This window comes from Chamaea fasciata, unplaced genomic scaffold (assembly GCF_029207755.1).
Source record: "Chamaea fasciata isolate MVZ Bird 193981 ecotype frontalis unplaced genomic scaffold, bChaFas1.0.hap1 SCAF_10, whole genome shotgun sequence".
Classification (NCBI taxonomy): domain Eukaryota; kingdom Metazoa; phylum Chordata; class Aves; order Passeriformes; family Sylviidae; genus Chamaea; species Chamaea fasciata.
Window position 1 is genome coordinate 23,039,221 of NW_027094095.1, and position 24,287 is coordinate 23,063,507.

Consider the following 24,287-nt stretch of genomic DNA (forward strand, 5'->3'; position numbering starts at 1 on the left):
CTGCTGCCAGAAGGTAGCAAACTGAGTCAAACAACAAGACTGGTAAAAATAAAGCCAATATTTGATAAAAACCAACAAATCAACCACTGACTGCTAAAATAAAAGCCACAACAGGAACCTGAAACTAAATTAATCCGTCCATACCTAGGTCTCATTTCAAAACAGCTAAGTGTGCCTAAGTCTACCAAATGAAACAACATTATAGAACCATAAAGTAATTTGGGTTGGAAGGGACCTTTAAAGGCTATGCAGTCCACACCCCCTTAAATGAGCAGGGACATCTTTAGCTAGACCAGGTTGATCAGGGCCCCATCTGGCCTGGCACTGAACATTTACAGGGATGGGGCAGTCCCAACTTCTCTGGGCAACTTGTACCAATGCCTCAAAATGCTCACAGTAAAAAATTTCTTCCTTGTATCTAGTCTAACTCTATCTTCCTTTGGTTTAAAGCCATCAGGCCTTGTCCTGTTGCAGCAGACTGGGCTGAAAAGTTTGTAACCGTCAATCTTGTAAGTCCCCTTTAAGTTCTGAGAGGCCACAATGAGGTGTCCCTGGAGCCTTCTCTTCTGACCAACCCCGACTCTTTCAGTCTTCACAGGAGAAGTGTTCCAGCCCTCTGATCAGTATGATGTCTGATCATATGTATCAGGGACCATAAAGTGGAGAGGTGTGGGAATAGAGACTGACAGTGAAGAATGAAGCAAAATAAGTGGTTGAGTACCTCAGCCTTTTCCTCATCTGTTGTGACCACCTGGCTAGCCCTGCTTATCAGGGGGTTAAATCTACCAGGAATTACTTTTCATTTGCAAATGGCACAATCCCCCTGGGCAACCAGCTTCAGTCAGTCCGTGGGTGTTACAAGCAGTCCCTTAGCAGGAGAGCTACAGTGAGGGGACTCCTGCACCAAAGATGCAGCAATCCAGGAACCCTGCTGTGCTGCTCCAACCCTGACGAAAATAAAGCAAAGAGAAGGGGCAGCCCTGAACCACTGTGAAGACTATGAACACACACAGCCACTGCAGGAAAATCCACACAGACAAAAATTTTCAAGTGGCCTATGATTTTAGCTTGATTAGTAGATTTTCTCCAACTATGTAACTCAGTGCAGTCATTTGTCACTGAGCTCTAGGGAGCCATCCAGAGGGAAAAAAGAACCATTTTGCCACTGCAGCCTGTCACCTGGGCAGTCAGCATCTCTCAGCACTTGTGCTGTTGTATAAATTACATCCCTCCCAGCTTGGTCAAGTATGTCCATCATTCAGCACATATGTAATCTTTGCTATTTTATTGTCTCATTGATGGAAGAATTAGCTGCACAGTGGGAAACACATTAAGAAAGGACTACCAATTATTTTGCCCTGTTACTAACTTCTTTAATCCCCTGTAATCTCTTCTAAGGGGGGATTCATATCTACTCAAATCACTTCACAGGAGACATATATAATGTAACAGAAACCCTACACAGCAAAGCAAACAAAAAACCCAGCTTCTGGTACTCCAGAGTATCAAACGCACCAGCCACTGCTGGAGGACAGATCATAATTTGTGAACAGTATGCAATGGATTGTCCAAACTAACCCCAGTTACTTGATCCATTCAGTTGGGAAAGTTATTATCATCTAGGCCATGACTCCTGCTCCTCCAATAATGAGGCAACCACTGCCTAACAAGAGATAATTGTTTTTGTTTTAAGCACCTTGTGATGCTCCCACCAGCACAGCAAGAATTTATAGGAAAACTACCAAAAGATAAACATTTTTTAATTTTGTTTTTGGTGGGTTTGTTTGTTTTGTTTTGCTTTTTCTATATTGACACAGTGAACTGAAGCTGCTGATCACTTTTGCAGCTGAGATGGGAAAAAAAAAAGAAAGATTCAACCCAGAGAAGCCAGAGGTGGTGGAAGAGGCAAGAGAAATACCAAGGCAGTGACATGTAGCTCTTGATAAATGAACTGAGAATGCAGAGCAATTTTTGCTTTTGGCTGTTCCCAGTATCCCAACTTTAAAAGAAAAGATTTTTCTGATATTTCTTTCTTCTGAGTTATCTGTACACCTTTGTCTTTTCTAGTAAGTGTCCTACTGCAGTCTTCTAGGCCTACTGATTCAAGTTGGTGTTGCCGCAATGAATGGCCTTCAGTTACCTCTCACATTTGACTTGGGCATTATTATGGTAGACCATTTGTCTGGTTGAGCTGCTCATGTCAGCATTAAAATGTATATTCTTTAAATGACACAGTTTTTATCCACTTCTCAATGCAATTTCCAAAGTTTCTAATATACAATACCTTAGTTGGGAAAACTGGCTTACTTGTTGAACATCTGCCATGCAACAAAAAAAAAAATTAATTAGATCTGTCAAGGCACTTTATAATGCTCATTTTGACCCATATCAGCCAACACAGACTGACTTTCCAATTAAAAATGAAGATATTTTCTGAAGTTGTGATTAGATAAAGCCTGAGCTGTTTTAGAGACACTCAGGGAAAGAGGTATTTATAAAGGAGTCGTCCTTTAGTTAAAAGGACAGTTAAAAGCAAAACCACATCCACCTGTTGCAAATGGATCCATCAACATGAGTAAGAATGATTAGCATTTTAACAAAAATCCATCGGATTTAACCAAAGCAATGAAACAGAGTCAAAATACATTAAAAAACACATAGAAATCCTTCACTGCAAGCAAGGTTTCTTTCAACAAAACTCATCAACTAGAGTATTTCTGTTTCTCTCTACCTGTTTATGCATGACTTCATGCCTCTCTAATATTAAGACTTACCATGATGCAATAAGAAATAATTTATCAGCTCAGTATCTGTGCAGATCTACATAATATTAATTACACTATGCTTTGCAATAAAGATCCAGAGTCTATAGTCTTAATTCCAGCTGGAGAGGAATAATTACAAATTTGACTCCAGGGCATCAGCATGCAGTAACCATAAAGCAGCTAAAGAGGGTAAACCCCTGGGACTGTGAGTTTTCTCACTCTCTGGTGACTATATTGTTTTCACCAAGAGTGACTAAGGGATCACATTGTTTTCTAGAATTCACAAAAACATTACCCCATACATCAGTTTATCTCCCTTAAAAATAATATATCACCAACTTTACGATGCTTGTGGAATTTTGTGAAATGCTTAACATAACAGCTCTGGGATCAATTTAGGATTTAGAACTCTACTAAATGCCAATGCAGACAAACACAAGATGATTTGGGACTCTTCATAAAAATAGTGCTATTTATACACTTAGCTGCCTCTGCGATTTAATGGTAGAGCTGCTGACCTCATATGCAAAACCATACCATTATGATTGTGGCATCAATCCATTAATCAAAATGACAGAGGGTCTCATGATCAAATCAGAGAGGTTCCTCTACTTTTTATGACAGTAGTGCTTGCGATACAGCCATACTGGATCCATCTGCGATTGAACTGGAAACCAGCTATTTTCTATACTCAATGGAATTCTGATTTATGATGTGCTTGAAATTACTGTGGATTTCTATTAAAGACAAACACTTTGTGGTAAGGTACCATACTTACCTGTAATTTAGTTATGTAACAGTAGTATCCTCCATAGACCCCACATCCTTTGGGGTTTTATGTTTTTCAGATATGCAACTTTCAGAGCCAACTTGGCATTTTTTAAGAGTTTGGCCTTTTTCCTGAGGCCCGAAGCAAACCTCAAGCCATGAAGGAGCAGAGAATTTACACAGGTCTGCACAGACTCAATCAGCAGTTTCCTTTCCACTGACATCCACAGGAAGCCAGCATGTATGGAAAGATGGGGGCATGCAGACATCAACAATTACAGACAGGCCACTTTTCCCACATTTGGAAATGTACAGCTCAAGGCTAACTATTTAGTCCTTTAGTGCATGAGAAACCTCTACTAGCTGGCAGATTTTCTCCTTGAAAAGTTTATTCATTTATTCTATTACTCAGCATAGGCGATGGTAAAGTAAAGGCTGCAGGATGACAAAAAAGGCCAAAGAAAATGACATCTTAGGTGAAGCTGTAATGTTCAAATGTGAGAAGAATATTTCTAGCTGGCAAGCGTACCACTTTAAAATATGCTTTGTGCCTCAAATATTTTAAGTATACTCACTGATCCAGCCACTAAAATAAGGCTTGGAAGAATGACACACAAGCTCATACATCCACTTAACTTACACATTCTGAAGATGACAGAATCTACTGTAAAAAGAAGAAATTTGTGTTCAAAGATTGCAGCCCACTTGTTAGTTCATTTCACTTGTGCACTTCTGGACTGCTTATAGAGACTGATATGTGACTTGGTCTTTGGAAACACAGCCCCTGGTATCATCTCTTCTGGCTGAGGAATGTTTCCAGGACAAAATTACTGGCCCAGGATCTATCTAGAAAAAGAAACTACAAATTTAGGGAACTAAGGTACAAAAAGGTAACCTACCCTTCTTCAATTGTAACAGAATTCATGACGATACAGTTTGTTATCTTAACTTTGTCTTTTATGGTACACATGCTGCCAATGATGGAGTGCTTGATGGATGTCTTCTCCCCGATTTGTGTGGATGACCCAATGATACTGTCTGATCCAACCTGGGCAAGGAAAGAACAGAAACTAGCAAAAGTACATGCAGTTCTTTGATATGTGTTCTCCATACACCTCTCCCAAAGCATGTTTCAAGCACTCATCAATAAAGTTTACCCTGCTCTACCCTGAGGGATCCTTGGCAGAGGAAATACCTGAAAATTTAGGGCTCACCCCATAGGCAGACAGTTAGACAATCTTCCCAAGGTCTGTTAGCTTGGTAAAACTCCATTAGAGGATCTGGCTCTGTAGGCTTCATGCAGAAAGGTAAGCACAGTAGGCACAGTCCTGCTGGTACTCACTGGTTTCACACAGGTTTGCCCAGTAAGACCTGTCAAAGGGAGGCTTGAAGCTGGCATTCAACCAAAATGTGTTAGCAAGAAGCAAAGCTAAAATACCGATCCTTCCTGGGTCTGGTGTCCTTAGGGAGGCAAACTGCTCAGCTACCAGGAACTGACATTAGGGAACAAGAAGCTGCAGTGTCTGACTTGGGAGTAAGTTAGACTTTTTACCAAACTTTTAAAAAGAGACACTGAAAGGCAGGAACCCATGGGTGAGCCTACAGAAGACTCTGGGCTGTATTACCTACATTCCACCATTCCACACCTCAGAACTTGGCTTCACTTCCAACAATGTGACTGAATTTTATCAAGCAGTTCTTGAAACAAAGTGGTTGCAGACTACTGAAAGAGCAGAGATGGGAAAAGGGAACACTTACCATGCCTCTATCAGTGATCTGTGCAGACCCATGAACCAATGGCTCTTCCAGACCCAGATTAAGCAATAATTTGGGAACCTGCATGAAAAAAAACACATCACAAACTAACATGATAATGCTGTGCCCACAAGTTACATAAACAACTCAAAGATGGCTTTGGTTTCCATTGCACAACTGCAGTTGCCATAAACATTTTAACTTATGGGAAAGTGTAGGTCACTGCATTTCAAATGTCCACCAGCTATGATTTATCATCCCCCACTTTTGTAAAGGAGACAGGTACACTGCTACCACAGTGCACTACATGTCTCCTTTCAACTCAGCTTCCCACCTGTGGAGAAGCAGCGGATCAGCAGCAGCAAGCAGGCTGGCTCCAGCTGAACACAGTGACATCCTTTATGTTACCACAATGTCCAGCATCTGCCATTTCAAATGCAGCTCAGCGTGTTTTACTGTCCAGTAAAGCAAGGGAGGGAAGCAAGTAATAACAAATATAAACCAGTAAACTGGCATAAAAAGATGACTGCATCCAGCCCACTCCATAAGACAGTACTCTGAGGCATGGGCAACAAAATTGTATTTCAGATGTTCAAGTAGAAAGAAACTAAAATCGATCAAGTGGCTATTCCAGATGATAGAAAGCTGCACAACAAAAGGTTCTTGACAGGGACAAGGCAGGCGTTAGATAAGCAGACAGAGCAGCAGTGGTAATAGAGAGACACAGCCCATGAGGCAGCCAAGAACAAATCCTTGGGGAGCAATTCTGAACTGGCTCCTGAAAGGAAGGAGAGCCAGCATTGTAGGAGGACGGGATATCACTCCATCATTCCTCCTTTTGTTGGTGAAAGAGCAGCCTGAGGCATTCTGCATCTTCTGGTGTCAGGCTGAGGCCAAGGTCACACACCACAGAAGAGGTGATGACAGCACGGATTGGGACGTCAGGGGAGGTGGGAACCTTGCAGCAATGCACAGACAGTGCTACAGAGTTAACTGGCAGGGGTGATGCAACGTATGATGTCTCTTTGGTAGGACAGAGATGGCAGTCAAAGGAACACAGGAGGTCTGTGTCACAGCAAATTGTCTGGCTGAATGAGAGGCAGCATGTGCTGGGGCTGGTGTGGAGCTCTACACATGCTGCTTGGCCAGCCAGGATGTGGGCACTGACTGTCCATCTGGGAGGTCATCTGGAGTCTCAGCACAGTGATGGTGCAACTGAGTTTGCCCCAAGGTAGGAAGCAGCACTCCTTGTCTCCCTTTTCTCTACCCAAGCACCTATTTTTACAGAACTCTTAGAAAAGCTTATCTCCGAGATCTCTATTACTCTGTTAAATTTGGCTGAGTGTTGCCAGCAATTTCCAAAGCTGCTATTAAGGAACTGCTATACAGTACAATTGTGTAAAATGACTTCCTTAGAAAGCTGGGATAACAAGAGCTGATGGCTAAGGAGTGGATCTCAAAAAGCAAACCCCACAGATCTGAAGAAGATGGGATCAGATGAGCTCACATTTCTGAGCCATCATTTCAACGTGCCTGTTGTCCCCAATAGACATTTCACATCTGTAGCTCTTTATATCCTGAAGTTGGCCCTTCTCACTAGACTTGGGTTTCATTTATTTTTTAAAAAGCAAGAGTAGATTAGATCCTTCAGTCCAAGGTGCACCACTACAGAAAACCACCAGGTTACAAGAACACCACAAACTAGGCAAATGTGCGTGGATGATGCTGGCTGGGTGAAGGGATGTTGTCTTGACATGTCACCTGACACAAAGATCCAAGAGAGGAACACACACTAAAGCATACCTACAGTGTAGGTTGGAAAGATTCCTACTATCCAGTGTTGATCTGCAGGAAGGGAAAAAAATGAAGAAAGGCTCTTGCCCTCCTCAGTGGAAAGGTGGTGTGGTGAAATAAATAAAGGATTTTACTGGCCAGAGCAAAGCCCTTATTAGAATCAGTCAGTGGTAGTGCAGCCTGAGGGGCAACCCACAAAAGCTACAAGCTCAAGCATTTTGCTCTGAAAAGAAAGGTTAGACTGGGGGCAGGAGTCAGAGGGAGTGCCTGGGTCAAGGGAAGGTTTAAGATGTGTTTGGATTTAATTCATCTTACAAAGAAACTATTTCCTGCTATTGAAGATAACTCCCTCCTGAACCCACCTGCCCACACACAGGCTGCAGGCATCCAGAAACCCAGCTGGAAGTGAAATGATGTGAGCAAAGTGTTTCCTCACCAGAAGGGCAATGGGTTAGGATGCCATTCCTTCCCACAGCTACTGGACTGGACTGCTACTGCTGTGTGAGTCTGTCCTTTGGGACCTCAAAGTTATAGGTCCCGACTTTGCAGCAAGGGGATCAGAATCTGGTCTTTAAGGCCAAGATAAGAGCAAACTAAACACCCAAAATCTTCCTTAGAGACCAACAAAATAGTCAACCTTGCCCCCCCACCCCCAATTAAATGTGCATCTTTTATGAGGATTAGCAAGAGTAACAAAATGCAATGGCACTGAAAAAAGGAACTACTTTCTTACAACTCCTCATTAAGCTCAATTTTATGTTTTACCTCCACAGTTTCCTTAGAAATTTTACCATCCTGAAAAAGTTCAAAATTCAAAGAAAATCCTTTCCAATGTTGAAGGCCCCAATGTGACTTCAAAACACTAATTCTTTGTACCACCCAGGAGCAAACATATTTCCTGAACTAACCAAAATGTAGAATATTTAGGTTAAAAAAAACCCAACCAAAAACAAAAAACCAACACAAAAAAACCCCACATGGAGTCTGACTGGCTTAGCTAAATAACTTTTTACTGAAGTGGCTGCTGCCAAATGTACACGCACACTTCCCTTAGCAAGTGGTATTCTCCCTTAACCCTTTGGGCACACTTATTCCTGCTGTTTTTGGGGAAGTTTTCTCCTTCTGACAGTAGCGCTGCCTCTCTTCCTCATCTCCCTAAGCACAAAGCAAATCACTTTATTTCTGTGCTCCTCTGCAAACATTGAGGAGAAAGCTCCAGTGTGTAAACTCATGCTGCCATTCTGCAATTCTGGTTTGCATGAATTAATCCACTAATGTTGTAAAAAAGAAATCAACTCACTCTGAGAGCAAAGGCAAGGCAGTGACCATTTCCAGAATTCCCCATACAACTTTATCACCTTTCCAGCCCCATTCCAGAAATCTTGAGTCTTTCCCTACTGCACTCCTTACTGGTCTTTCAAAACTAGAAGAAACTGTCCATTCCTGACAGCAATGAAGTTCATCATTAGCAAAGCAAAACACAGAGGACTTGTACATTGCATAAGCCAGTGCAGTAAAAAAAACCCCCAAATCCCTGCCCCACCAAGATACTAAGAGCTTTTAATTGTTAGCTCGTTAGGTAGTACAGGATTTCCCTAATTCTCATCTGTGTTTTTTTTATTTTATGAATTCTCAGCAGTGTGAAAGTGAAAGCTGCAACAGATGCTGCATCAGATCAAGAGTTCACCTCTGTGTGTACCTGGAGTACCACACTAGGAAAACCTGTTCATAAAAGAATTCTTTTATAATGGAAATCATTAGGCAATTTAAATGAAAGAGTAATTTAAGTCTTCAAACTGTTAATAATCTTCGTTATTATCTCAAACAAACATCTGCTAAGAAGAGTCCAGTCAGAACTGAACTTACTTTTAGGACATGGAGGACATTGATTAAATGAACTATCAAAGCTACTTCCATTATTATTTTCTACACTTTGTGGCTCTTTGGCTGCAGGTCTTGCTTCTCCCAAAAAACCACAGGAATGTGTAGGGTGAGGGTTTTCTCAGCTAAATCAAATCTAGAATAAACCAGCGACAGAACTTTTTCCTGACTTCACATCCCTATCCAGCAGGCAGTAGGGTGATGTGTCTGGATAACGTGGCGCTGGTTCAATTCCCACATACTCCTCAGCTGTTTCACAGGGAGTCATTCCTGCAGGGTGAAATGTTCTGTAAGCTGCTGCTGTACTCCCAGGTGGCATTTCTGTATTTTCCTCACCTGTCTGTTGGCTTCAATGTACAGCCCAAGAGTATTCACTCGGAAGCACAGCCCCTCCTTCATGATATGGACGTAGCAGCGCACTTTTCCTTCATGGAGAGTTTCATTCATATCTCCTCTGTGATCATTCCAACAAGAGTTATCTGGAGCAGGTTTCAGCAAGCTATTATCTTCCTTTATGAAACTATAAATGTCTGGAGAACACACACATGCATAAAGTTAGACAGGATTTAATGAAATACTTTCTGAAGAAGAATACTATTAAAATACTGTTGGTGAAGGGAAATCTTCGCCTCACCTCATCTCCATGGCTAGATACTCAGCAATCATTAACAGATTTTATCACATGTAGTGAGTAAGTGCTTATTTTTATTCTGCAGGTGTGAATTAAGCAATCAGGACAGATGCAATGTTTTGCCCAAGGTCACACCAGGGAACAGCAGAAATGCTAAAAATAAATTCCAGGATCTGAGATCTTGTCCAGTTCCCAGTACAAGCTGGCTAAGGTTTAGTCTGTTGTCCTACCCAGTTTTAGGAACTCCCTCCTAAAATTACATTTTCAAAAACTAATCTAACTTTTTTTCCAGAAAAAAAAAAAATACAGAGCACCTAGCTGATTTGCTTATGGTTTACATCAAAATAAGGGAGGACAAAAAAAAAAAATATATAGTACACAATACTGTTTGAAAAAGAAATCTACTAGAATCTTTGCTAGGGGAAAAAAGCTTCTTCTGCTGAGGAAAAAAAGCAGAATCTGTAAAACAGTGTTCCAGGCTAGTTTTGTACTGTACTCCGTAACTCAGCTGTAGCATATGGGCTTTAAAACTTCCATAAATCCAAATCTTTGATATTGTTCTGACCTAGGGATGCTTGCTCTTTTTTCTTTTGGTCCTCTTCTTTGTTGTCTACTCCTTGCTGCAATGATGCAGGAGAGGAAAACTGTTTCCTAACCAGATGTGGAATCAGTTCACTCCGGAGAGATGTGATTGTCCTGGAGAAAGACACATGAAGTCTATGAATGTTAAAACTTACGTCTTCATTTTCTTTGCATAGCATTTTGCACACTCCATGAGGATGAAGCAAAATGGCAACACATTAAGACAATGTTCACTAGACACATGCTTCCTTAATGCATTAAAATATAAAGAAATATTCAAAATGCAGAAACAGTTTCATTTTTCAGAACTATATCCCCTATATTTTAACAGAGATGACTATAATTTGTCATCATCCTACAGTTCACACTTGTGTACAGATGGAATGCAGAAAGTACCAACACTGTAATGACAAAAACTGAAGTCCCTTTATGTGGCTTAAAAAATGGCACCAATTGACAGGAAAAGAGAGAATGAAGTGCCCACAGAGGAAAAACCAAAGCAGCTCCTTTTCTTTGTGACAAAAATATGGAAATGCTCAAGGATATATGAAATATCAGATCTTTAAATTAAAATTTTTATGACGCATACATTAATGATATTCCTGCTCAAATGACACATCCTGAACATTTTAAAGACTCAGTCCTTTAACCAAGAGAAATTAGGACATTTCAGTTTAGGTCCCAAGACTTTCATGCTCTTAAGATGCTCCAATACAAAATGTGTAAGTGAACAGAAAGCTTCCAGAGGGTTCAGCTGGCATTACACCCATCTTCCCCTTACACAGACTTCAACGTGTACTATATCCATTCTGATACCCCAATACCAGGAGGTGGGGAAATCACAAGGGGTTTTATCCCAAGCCACCTATTCCGTAAACAAGGATCCCAATCGCTAGATTATCTCTACTCTTACATTGATTTATACATTGCAAAGAGTCAACAAAAACTCTCCCAAAAGACAAATATCAATGTAGAAAGTCTATTTTACAATGGGATTATAACCCTGGTAATTTAATTTTGACTATGAGAAGAAAATTTTATTTTTCAATAAACTATTTGGGAAAAAAACCCAAATCAACAGTTTTTACAGTTGGAGTGCAGTCTTAAAAGAGCTTTACTGTTGTTGTTTCATTATTTTAACAGTCTCCATTTAGTTACTGAATTGTGGATTATTTAAAGTAGTACTTGGGAAAATCATGCGGAAAATGAACTCAAACTTGGCATGTGTAAGAGGAAGTGCTAAACTTCAGAGGAAGGATTGGGAGAACTAACACAGTGAGTTTGGCTAGAGGAACTCAACAAATAATAACCCACAAAGAAAGAGGAATTGTTTAGAATGGAAGACAGCAAAACTAGGAACTAACTAATAGATTAAATTACAAAAGGCAAGTACTAGAATGAGTACAGTGAAAGTTATTTTGGTTGGCAAAATCTCTAGCAAAGGGGTGTCTTACACAGCTCAAAGCCCACCCAGGCCCCTGTTCAGGTCAATGACAGTGAAGCAGACCTAAGGACCAAAACAGTCTTTCCTGTCCCTAGCTCTGAAGGGAAGATTTGGATGTGACTGTCAGTTCAGCCCTACAAACAAATACAGTATGTTTCGTTTTCTGGACAAACTTTTTCTTCAGTCCTCAGTGTAGGTTGTGTCACATCCTCTGTCCTGCACCCCACCTCTGAAGTTTTGCTTTCATGTTTTATTACAGACAAGGAAAAGCTCTAGTCTTTAGTCTCTCCTCCTGCTTGAAAATAAGATTATAATCACCCTCAGATAGCTGTGTTTCAGGAACTAACGAAGCAAAACACTTCATTCTTTAATCACCGAATTTCTGCCTGCTAACCACTTACAGGCGCGCTCCGCCGCGGCCGCGCCGGCCCCGCGCTCCCACACACGTGTGGCTGTGCAGATGGGCAGTTTACTAGCTCACAATGTTTGCCTGCAGCTGTGCCATTCAGCAATGATTTCCTGCTTGGGTTTTATACTTCATCCAAAACCGACAATCCTCTGTTTCCCTCAGAGGCTGGCTATGGCATTTATAAGATATATTACCTATAAAATACCCAAGTATTTGGCAGTCTTAAATAGTCTGATGCAGAGGACAACACAACACGGTAGGAAATGAAAGCAGTGGAAAGAGGAAAAGACAAAGTTTTGCAGTTTTGCCTCATTTTTGATGGTTTAATCTTTCTTGGCCAAACTCCTGAAGCTTTCCTGCAATTCTCTGAAGTGCTAGCCACATTCCTTTGCCAAAGGTGGAGCAAATCTCTGGGTCATCCATAAGATGTGGCTCAGACACACATCCTTCTTACTGGAAAAGGAAAACCAGGAAGGTTTGCCTCTGCTTGCTGTTGAAGCAATTTATATGCAACATTAGAGGAATTTGTGTTTGGAAGGTAGTAAAAATACACAGTAAGGCCCTCTGTGAGAAAGATTTCGGAATTTTTTGCAACAGATCTTGCAAATTCAGATATATGAGGTGACAGCGTGAGACTATTATCTGACTGTCAACAGCAGGAGAAACTAAACATCTAGCTGGAACTAGGATAGGAATTTAAATCAGAGGAGATGCAGAAGGACTGAAGACCCTTCATCAAGAAAAAGCAGAAGGAGTTTGGAAGAAGCAATTGGCCTGTGACCTAGTTACAGAAGAAGACAAACCAAAAAGGTTTCTGGTCCAGCATATTTAAAATTCTTACAATCAAATCCCAAACTTCACATGCCTATCTTAAGAAGAAATAAATGTAAGACTATATAAGCTGAAGAAAGCATCTTTTTTTATTCTCTTCAGTTTCAAAACTTGGAGCCCCCTGGTTACTAAAGCTTGTTGTTTTTGTTAGCACCAAGAAGTGAAAATGAAATATGCACTGAGATCCACAGAAGGAAAAATCTGCTACAACCAGGAGAAAGAAAGTAAAGGGGTAAGCAGAAGGAGAGGAGGGCACACAGAATTTTGGCAGAAATCCAATTCTAAGTCAACGTGGAGTAAGCATGCTCTTGACACCTCAGAGCAAACTTCAGACAGTAGAGAGCATAAACATGAACCTGCCTTTGAGAAACATTTGCCAAAATAAATATGTTTTCACAAAATCGAGCCCAAGTGACAGGCCCTTTTCCATGACTTTTCACTCCCTAAACTTTGATTTTTGAAGTTCTATCTGTCTGTTTTCATCTCAACAGAAAGTAGCAGGTTTTCAATGAAACCACCAAAGATGGAGAGTGGTATTAGATGTCTGCTTGTAAATGAAGAGAGGGGGACACAGTAATCCCTGGAGCACCTTATGTGGCTCCAGTATCATTTGAACAAGAGCTGGCAGCAGTTTTGAAAGGGGTTGATACTGATCACATTTTAAGCATGCAAACAGAAGAACCATCTCTGGCATGGAATCTGACAGCCATGCAGCAGGTCACAACTACAGGGGATGTTGGCAGGAGATGGTGCATAAGTGGGGGAAATGAAGACAACCAGACAGTTGAAATTCATGGTGCAAGTGCAAGATAAAAACCGGGAATTCAATTCACTTGATGAAATATTTAAAAATCAAAAGAACCTCCTGGAAAATTCAGTATTAACTGTACCTAAGAGCTTAGAACACACATCAGTTACTTGCAGTCAGCTAGGAGATTGCAGACTCAGGCAATATAAACCTAGAATACTCAATGTTAATTTTATTTAAAACCTAAAACATTAAGGTGCAAAAATGGCTAATTGGTCAGACAACCATTATTTTACCAAATACTGTTATTACCAGCAAGACATAATTACACCTTTAGAATTCCTTTATCCCTGGTCTCTGTGCACTCTGCGTATTCCCAGTGTTTCTGGGATTTTTGCATCTCAGTAAAGCCACAGATAAGGTTCATACTAAATTAAAAAGTTTTACTTGTGAAAGAACATTGGGTGAAAACACCCTAGGTCAACAAGCTTAATATTTAAACACAGCTACACAGAGGTTTTCAGAGACTTTTAACCATAAATAAACTTAAAACAGTCTACAACATGGCAGAATTAAGTTTGTATCTATGTATGTTATATTATATTATGTTACATTATGGCCCACAGAGGGCCAACTTTTACTTGTTGCTGAAATGCAACTGCCCCTCCGATGAAGCTTATTGAAACTTCAGGAAGAAATGAAGAACAATCTAGCCAACTGAAACACAAGAGGAGTTTTTTGGAAAAAAAATATTAATACTGTCCCCTTAAAAAAAGACAAAAAAGGATTTTACAATTATGCTTTAATGGGTTGTGACTTCTGCTCTTAGATATATGTATTGCTGGAGACTGTCATAGGACACGGAACATAATGGTTCTGACCAATGATGGTAAGGAAAGGAAGCTCATAAAATATGTTACAATAATACAAGAGTGTATTTGAATCTAAGTTTAGGTGACCTTGCACAAGTCTAGCTCACTGTAGGTGCTGTTTGGCTTAATTCACAGCAGGAGTAGGAGCATCCACAGCTTCTGCTTCCTGCAGCTAATTCTCACCAGCTTCAGACACCCTAAACACAACTGTCAGTTCCATTTACCGGCTGTCATTCATTTTCATTTTCCATGTTTAATGTTAAACACCATAAAATAGTATTAATGAGTATTAGCATTTTAACATCTTCCCTGTTTTATTAATCTGTGATGAAGCATGAAATCTACTGTTGCTGTCAGCACCCACCTGTGAAATCTGCTGTTACCCTCCATGGGTATTTGCAGGGGTCTTCCCTTGCTATCACTGTCAGCACAATCAGCTACATCTACAGTTGCAGATAGCGTTGTGATTCCCCACTACAAACAAGCAGATCATCAGCCCTTTTCTACCTGTTTGTATCCTTTTTTTTTTTTTTTTTTTTTAAACAGGCAAATGTTAGCTCTTGTACAGCTATGCAAGCATACACTGGATTGGGTTCTGATCTTAGCTCCATGGCCTCAATAGAGATTCTTCAGATCACATCAAAAGAACATGAGGCTGTATTTCAGACTGCTGCTCATAATTAATGTTAGAAATGTATACATAAATACAACTAAACAAAACCTAAGGCAACTTACAGTTTTGGCCAGAAAGGAGTTGCATGTTTATACAGAACAATAAAGATGTAAGAAAAAAGGAGGGAAGAAGAAGAAGAAAAAAAAAAGAGGGTGTGTTGGAAGAAAGAGAAAAGTTAATTCTGAACCCTGTAGGTACATAGTTCATGGTTCTCATAGTTTAAAGGATAAAGCCAAATAACATTTAAAAATTCCATGTAAGCTGGGAGCTCTCTTGTTGAATCTCAACGTTATTTTCTCCTGATCCTTTGATGGAGATTAAAAATTTCCATGTGAATACAAAGAAAGAAACAACAGTTACTCTGAGATTTTTTTTCCCTGAGCATTTAATGCTCCAAACTAGAGCAGCCAGTCACCATTCCCATCTCCTCCCCCCTCCTTCAAGAAAAAAAAAGTCAACTCACTTTGAAGAAAAGACAAAACAGACAAAACAGGGTCAGGGCAAGGGGGATTAGGGAAATGATATTTATATCATGGACCAAATTAAAATGTCAATGCAAGAGGCAGGCAAACAGCCCATGCCACATATATACACCAGGCATGTTTCCTCAAGGAAACAGGAAAGAGATTTGAAAAGAGTTAATGCAGTCCTGAGTTAATACCACCTGCCTCAGACTCAACACCACTTAAAAGACAGTGTTTGGGTCCATTTCCCACAACGCCGTTTTAACAAGCACAATGGAAAAAAGAATTACAGGACTTTTCCCCTTCTTCTCACTGATTCATTACTAAAAATGCTGGAATTTCTGAGACATGCTAAGAACGTGGAGAAAGCAGAGAAGGACTACATACAAAAGGAAAAAAAAATCAAGTGATAAATCTCTAGGGTGTGCCACATCTCTGCAGAAGGCTAATTCTGCCCTTACATCTTGAAATAATCCTTTTGCCTTTGTTTAGTGTACCCAAGACAAATTATAATAAAGGAAAACTCCAAAGTAACCAGGCAAGCCAATAAACTACCAGGCAATTAATTCTGCCTAATTCAATAACCTGCAGCACTTGTCACAGCATTAAACATCTGTTGTATCTTGCTATGTTCTATTTCGCCTGTTCTACCCTCAAAATTTGGACCACAAAAAGAATAAATACATGTCTCACACCCTGCCACAATTTCACATTAATTAGTTGTCAGTGTCTCTTATTTTTGAAGTTAAAATTCTAGAGAAAAGACAAGGAAACTTCGAGAAATGTTCTACTTAAAGGTAATTCCACACGACTGCATTTGTGTTTCATTTGTCTTTCCAAACTATTTTCTAACTAAAACCTCCAAGCCTGACAGCAACATACTCCCAATGCTCACAAGAACATGCATGACTCATTCAAAAGCCATTACACAGCAAGCCAGTAAAACTGCACAGCTTTGCTTTGCAGGCTCAAGTTTATGAATGACTTCCCAAAACTGCAGAATCGCCACCAAAACCCCACATTACGGGTGATGGAGGGAAAGCAGAAGACACGCAAGTGACAGTCACAGAGACCATAACACGGAGAGGAACCAGATCAAAGTATGAAAGGGATGGTATGGATGCAAACCACATAAAAGCTGTTCTCAAGTTCCACCAAGTCTGGATGCAGTTAAAGGAGCAGGGATCTAACTTCCACTTCTGCCAAAAAGCCCTTTGGGAAACAAGGCAGCTTTCTGAAAAATTGACCACAGAAATTAAAACTCCTCAATTACATACTCAAATCCTTTGAAAGCGTGTGCACACTCAGCTCAGGTCATCTAAGTAACCTTAACTCTGCCCACTTGCCGAACAGCCAGCAACACCCCACAGCTCCCGACTAACACAGCTTTTGCACAGGAATGCCAGCAAGTTTAGACATTTTTAGAACTTCTCTCTGACCAAAAGTCTCTGAGGCCGTCGGAGGCCACCCAGGGTGTTTGGCAGGTTGTACATGCTGCTGAGGAATGGATCTCATTCATTCCCAGACAGCATCCCATTCTTCTGAAACAAGCGCACCTGCAACAAATGTGATTCCTTGCCAGAACTCATCTTTCCCGTTTCTCTCCCACCTCCGCCTTTGCAGCCATCTGTGTCTGCGTTACCAACTTTTTTCTAAGTGCCTTTGAAATTAGGCTCCTTTTCTGAAAAAGAAACAGAGGCATTCTGACAATTTGCCTAAACAAAGACACATATATGATGCATTTGATAAGGCTGACGTATCCATAAACCGGTGAGTTATGTTACCTTAGGTGTATAATTATATATTCAGATAAATAGATTTAAACACTCCAGACTTGTATAAAATGTGTGTCAGAAAATACAGACACAGCTGTAGCTTCACATGGGCAACCTCTTCCACCCTGCTGCACCGGTATTGCATTACAGGCACTGGAGATGCCCACATGACTTTGCTGTTTCTCCATGCAGATAGTGTGTTTGGTGGTCTGCAATCAAACAGATCTATCCTCAGTTTGACTAATATCTCACAGCAGTCTGGGAAATAAACTGGAAGCTCCGGTGTGTAACTCAATCCCCCTTTCATCTATACAAGTACCATTTCTACACCCCTCTCCCCAGCACTCTACCTTAACTCCAATCCTCTATACTGATTGCTAATCCTTGCTTCACATCTCCCTGTAGGACAACTCTTTGGTTCTTTTTACCATGGTGTTTGCAAGACGATCTTCTGTCTGTGATAAGACTAAACTCTTTTTTTGTCTTCACTTTAACCTTTCTTGAAGAACATTGAAAGTTTTTTGGCCAATGAATCCCATCTCCTCTTTTTCACAAGACAGCTTTTATTCATAATGTTCTTTCCAGGTGGTATTAATCCATAAAAGTTTGGTGTAAAATGCTGTGTGAGCTACAGTTCATCTCTGCATCTTTGATTTAGGGGAAATATCACTCCTTCTCTCCATTCAGCTCCTGGACTTCTTCAAAACCAGTAGCTTAACTAGACAGCATTCAGCATTTCCCACAGACTATTTAAAATGTTACACTCCCTTTTTATTTTTAGTTTTTCCACTTTAAGTAAAGAAATTCACAGTTGCTTCTCTTTGATTCAAAATTGTTCTAAGATTAACCCTTACCTCACGCTCTAGGCTCCTTAACACATTCAAAATGGAACTCAGAGTACCATTACTGATTGAATGATGGTTCACTAACTTAAGGAAGACACTTAGCTGCTCTATTCTGGTATGTGTACCCTATCATCGCTGGAAGCATTTGTCTCATCTACAGGCAGAAAGTTAAAAGTCTCCCACCACAATAATTCAATGCAATAATAAAGTCAGCAACAGTGTTACAGACATGTTTATGATTGTTCATGTTTTCTTTGCCTTGCTAAGGCACAATGAAATTTAACTAACACCTAGAATAAAAAAACTCTAAGAAAAAGTGAAATACTAGGAAGACAATAATTGTTTCCCCTCTTCACCTAAAATTCAACCTGTCAGTTAAAGGGGACTCAGCATTTCAGAAGGATGTGTCAGTGACTGAGTTGTAGAAGAAGAGAGATTTAGAAGCAAAAGAGAGAGAGGCAGAAAGGAAAACATTATCTTGAAATTTGTACATTCAGATCCTCTGAATGGAGAATACAAGGGAATTACGTTTTCCACTGCAAGAGACATTTATATGATACCAGAATACAAAGATTGTATCCTCACAGGGAGATGTCCTGCATGGCAAGATAATAACTTCATCCAAGGTATTATCTTACAAGCAAGTAGTGCTGGGTACAGAAAATGTACTGCATTGATAAAAGAATACTTAGTGTGATACTGCCCAAGTGGCAATGATTTAAGAAGAAAAAAATAAAGGGGGGAAAAAAGCACACAAAGACAGGTAAACTAATTACTTCTTGGTTCTGAATTCACATCTCCTGTGAAGACAGAAGTCAATGTGACTGAAGGTTACCCAAGGAAACTGAAACTGCATCAAACAGTAGAAAAAACAGTTAACCATTTTTAATGTTTGTTATCAGAGCAAGCCCAGCTGAGGCCACCAAGAGGGCCAAGAGCACATGACACAGGAGGAGAAGCTGGGGGAGCTGGGTTTGTTCAGCCTTGAGAAGAGAAGGCTGTGGGGCAATCTGATTACGGTTTTCCACTACCACACGTGAAGTGATACAGAAGACAGACAGACTTTATCAAGAGGTGCGCAGTTAGAGAGCAAGAGGCAATGCAAGCTGCAACAAGGGAAATTTCAGTTGGGACATAAAGAAAACAACTTTTCAGTGAGTGGTATGGTCCTGGGACAAGGCCCAGTTTCCATCCTTAGAGATTTTCAAAACTCAACTGCAAAAAAACCCCTGAACAACACAAAAGTTAGACTTGAGCAGGAGGTTGGACTAGATCCTGCTAGTCATCCCTCCCCAATCTAAATATTTCTATGATTCTATAACTGAATGACGTCTTTCATGCCCTCCCTAAATTCATTTTTTTTACAGAATCCAAAGGGTCTTAATGTGATGCTTTAAGTTACATTAAGAGAACAAAATTAACACATTTTAACATTTATCTCAGAAAAGAGCAGCTTGGGTACACAGAGTACTGTGCTGTGACCAAGCACACTTTGGTATGTCAGGCATGTGGCCACTATGGAGTATCATGGTCCCACAAAAAGGTTTGCAGTTACTGATGAAGTTGACCGGCTCCAATTCAGCATATCCAAAGATATGTCTACTCCCAAGAAGTCTGCCAACAGGAAAAGGAATTGTATTTCTTACAGAAGGCATTTGCTGAAAATCATAATGTATCTGAATCTTGTTTGGATCATTAGGGCTTTTCCCCCTGAGGTTTCAGGAGTAAGCTTGATTGGTAACCATGGAAAGATGATAACAGTAATGATACCCTGGAGGAGGAGAACATAAACCAATCCTCACTCCTGGCATTTCTAGTAAGGAGCAAGGAAAGCTCCAACAGCTGGATATGTTTGACAAGGAAAGGAAATGGGAAAGATGAATTGCCATTTCACACTGTAATAGATGAAATGCACTAAGGAGGAGCTTGGGTTGGGTTGATTGTGGGGTGTTTTTCTCTCTGTTTCTCTTCCTTGTCTGAAAAGCTACAATCTATTTGCCCTGACTTCACACAATATACTTCCTGTAGGAGCTATTTGTTTATTTATCCGTTTTAATCACAAGGAAAGTATTCATTATAAAATCTCTTTGCAGCAAAGGAGAAACCTTCCAGCCACACGGCTGACACATGTTAACTTGCAGGTATTCACAGAGCAGGTTCTGTTTTAAGCCATCTTTCAGGCAGCCACACAAAGACCACCAAAGCTGGGTGTTCAGCTCTGCCAGACCTCCCCCAGCCAGCAGCCCTTGCCAGGAAACACAGGTGACAGACTGAATGATAAAAAGGCATTTAGAGGGGAAAAAGAAAAAATGCACTGGTTTAGTCTGGGCAGCACCTTAATATAAACCTGCAGGGGCCTTTGTGTACAGCATAGCACACAGCCATCCAAGCAGGAGCTCCAGAGACAGTTACTCACACCTCCAGCTTCCAAAGATCTCACATTGCCCTGCCCTTTATCAAGGGAGGAGAAGGGTGGCTCTGCTGCAGCTCGTTTCATGGCCACAGATCTTCCAACACAGCACTGAGACAGCAAACCTTCCTCTCCCTCTTGGTGCTGGCCCGGCAGAGTCTCTCTGGACACAGCAGAGGGGAGATGAGCAGAAAAGTGTGCCCTGGGAGTGCAGCTGAAGCAGTTTGGAAAGGCAGAGCTCTATGACCTCACACAATTTGCTCTTATTTATTTCAGCAGTTTAAAAAAAAAAATACCAACCCAAACCCCAGTGTTTTATTTTGTAAACAAATCATACAGACTTTGGCTATAAAGTTTACTGCAAATTTGCTCAGTCCAGAAAAGAGTTTCTCTACTGGCAATTCCTGGCAGGCAGCTCTCCAGCACTGGAAGAACTGCAGAAAGCTGGCTTGTTTTCTTAGCTACAGCTCAGACTCTCAAGAGTGCACCCTGAGAGGAGGGCTCCCCAGGGAAAGCGGACTTCCCTGGTGGCAGGCAAGATGTTAGCACTCAGCATTCCCAGGATAAGGCACTGTGAGTTGCTAACTCAGACCTTTTGAAGTGAGCACAGTGCTGCTGTTTATCATCACACGTAATCCTTCTGGCCACAGGAAGAGCTGCCCACTTCCCAGGTGACTGTACCTGGGAATCTGTTGCTTATTCTACATCCAAAACTTCAGAAGAACTAGATTCTGGACAAAACTGTGATTTGCAAAACACACTACCAAACACAATAAAATTTTACCCGGTTTTAGGAGGAAGAGAAGTGGGGGAAAAGGGGGAAGGACTCCATAAAATATGTGAAATGTCCTAATATAGAAGAGGAATATGTGCGTTGTCAATTTTGTTTTACATATGCCTACATAGTCTTTGGAAATGAAGTCTGAAGATCTTCTTATGTCACAAAGTGCATGTCACACTCTGGTGAAGAACAGAGAACCCAGAATATCTGAGCAAACACACAATGGCATCTGCCTCCACCAAATCTGAAATGACCAATGTTCAGAGGTGGTGCAACTAGGGTACCTAAAGAAAAATTGCCCAGAATTTCCTATTTTAAGTTTCTGTCTTCATCTGTTTGTAAACTTTGCCAAAGTGTAACTGTTTTGGCTGAAATTACCCATGCCAGGTGTTTCCCTCAAGTTGATTACTTTTTGGATAGCATCATCAAAAACGTCTCAGCTATTTCCAAGAACAAAATTATGGAAAAAACCATTTGTTTTGACCACGTTAAAAATATTTCATCTGCTCTGCTGAAAAGCTCTTGCACTTCCATGCTTAGAATTTGGCACAGCACTGAGTTGTCTTTTCATCTGGGCATTACATTTGTAAACAGGAAAAGTGCCCATACTACATCAGGCTAAGTCTGAAAAAACACTGCACATGCTTGGAAGAGATCTGTTCGTTTTGGGTTTTTTTACTTCTAAAAGGTAGAAGTACTTTTACTTTGGGCCTGCTCCATTCTCTCTTTTCTGCAAGGTAATTGAAATACTCAAGCACTGTTACACAGAGAAACAGAGTATGCTTCAGGCCAAGGTTATAAATGCTGAGACGGATATTCACTGAAGTTTAGAGCATCCCATCTCCTACTGGTGGCTGACCTGAAAGGTGATAAATCTGTGCTGATAACAGCTACTCCATTAGCAAGAGTCACAGTAGACTCACTGATTAATTCTAGAAGTGTCATATACATAAATATATATACACACACTTAAAGAAAATCATGGTTAACAGTTTGGGCACTCAAATTAAGAAAAGCTATAAGCATGTTGCCTATACCTCAATTAAGACCTCGTGTGTTCACATTATGATACAACCCTTAAAAACACACCTTCACCCAATGCAAAGATGGACTATGCCTGGGGGATAAATCACCTTTGTGTAATGAGGCAGAAGAATGACTGCCTCATTTGTTAGAACATGTGTGTTAAATGTACTAGGCAGAGGGCTGCAAGAGGAGAAAAGAACTGCTAAGATGTAAGGCAAATGAATGATGCCTGAAGAACTGATTTTTAATTTTTTTTTTTTTTGTAATTTCCCTTCTGTCAGATGATTTTATGGATGGTGCTGAATGCAGAACATAAATCTAATTTCTGCAGGTTGCCATTGATTTTCACCCTGCAACAGCTATCATCAATAGAAAAGATTTTTTCAACATTATAAGCTCCCTGTATAATGTTAAGAGTTGAAAAATGGCATACTTAAGACAAAGATGCTTCAAACCTCAGCTCTTGTGTACCCTGGTTTCCCACCTTCAGAAGGGAAAAAACCACTGCTTCACTAGTAGAGGTGCTGAAAACATAGTTAACGGGCATTACAGAATCAGTGATGAGCACCAAGAGGAACATATTTACTTTTACCTTTCCAAAACAAGTATTAAACTTACCTTCAGAACATGGTTTAAACAGGGAATAAGGTTGGTGGCCTTCATCTGAACTACAGAAGTTATGTACAACCCTGAACAGTATCTCCTTCAGTAGACATCTCAGGCAATGATGCAACAGTCACAGACAGGGGAAAAAAAACCCCAAACAAGGGACAAAGTCATGTAATTGAGGCTGTACCATACTATGTGGGAAAAACAAAAGCAAAAAGTTGCAAAGGAAGCCTCAGCTGTGGCCTTTATTAATTGGCAAGTGCTACAATTTAAAAAGTTAGTATTTTTAAATGTGTTTTTTTATATGCTCAACCTGTAACTAAGGTTTGATTAGCATATTTCTGACAAGGTCTGCACTGATGAAATTTGAGAAAAATTATTTTGGGGACCTTATTGATTAGGACCACATACTGCTTTGCTTTAGGCAGCCTTGATCTGGTTTTGGACTTTCTTGTCTGCCTCAATGAGGGGTGAAAACAGCAGTCTCCATATGTCTGCAGGTTTCAGCTGTGAGCATGGTAAGATTCTAACAAAGGCTGCCATTTGTACCTGCACAACTGACTTTGGGCACAATGCCATTCATGTACACATATATTATAAATACATATTACGTATGTTCTTAAGCATATTCATGGGATATGTAGAGACATATCTTCAAGACTCAAATTTCCAAAGCAAGTTTGAATTTTCCATGTTAAAACTTTACAACGAAAGAGGTTGCTCTATATCTATCTCCCTTCTGCCTTCCTCTAAATTATGTACCTTACTTCACCAAGCCAAAGCTTTAGAAATTTTCAGGAAAAACAGAACACAAGCTACCATGCAATTCCCCTTTGATCACTTTTCTCCTGGTAGCAGCTTTGCTGGGATTGTTAGCAAGCCAACTGTCAGCACACAGCAAAGAAATACCAGCGCATGTCTGTGCAACACGCGGGGCTCACAGGGCACAGGCCCACATCCTGCCCTCTGCTACACACGAAGTTCATGGGGGAGAGGGAATAAGGACTCTCTTCTTCCATCTGCTCCGAATGCAGCAGCGAGGCAGGATTCCAACCTAGCACTCAGGAGAGTGCCAAAAAAGGGACTGGCTACTGTGCTGGCTGCCACTCCAGGGCCCCAGGGGTGTGAGGCCCGCCAGCTGTGGGGTGGAGCCGTGCCCCCAGCCAGCTACAGCCTCTGCTTCTGTCTCGCTGCTGGCTCAGCGTGAGGAACGACTGCTTTAAG

At 40.7% G+C, this 24,287-nt stretch overlaps 1 protein-coding gene across 1 annotated transcript in view; it reads right to left on the reverse strand.

Moving 5' to 3' along the window:
- Nucleotides 1-24,287, reverse strand: part of EIF2B3 (eukaryotic translation initiation factor 2B subunit gamma) — a 98,767-nt gene that overhangs the window by 19,597 nt on the left and 54,883 nt on the right. The window contains exons 6-9 of the mRNA XM_066192712.1: nucleotides 10,160-10,290; nucleotides 9,300-9,493; nucleotides 5,292-5,369; nucleotides 4,433-4,581 (exon numbers count right to left, since the gene is read on the reverse strand). Of these exons, the coding sequence (XP_066048809.1) occupies nucleotides 4,433-4,581; nucleotides 5,292-5,369; nucleotides 9,300-9,493; nucleotides 10,160-10,290 (552 nt within the window). The remainder of the gene's footprint in view (nucleotides 1-4,432; nucleotides 4,582-5,291; nucleotides 5,370-9,299; nucleotides 9,494-10,159; nucleotides 10,291-24,287) is intronic.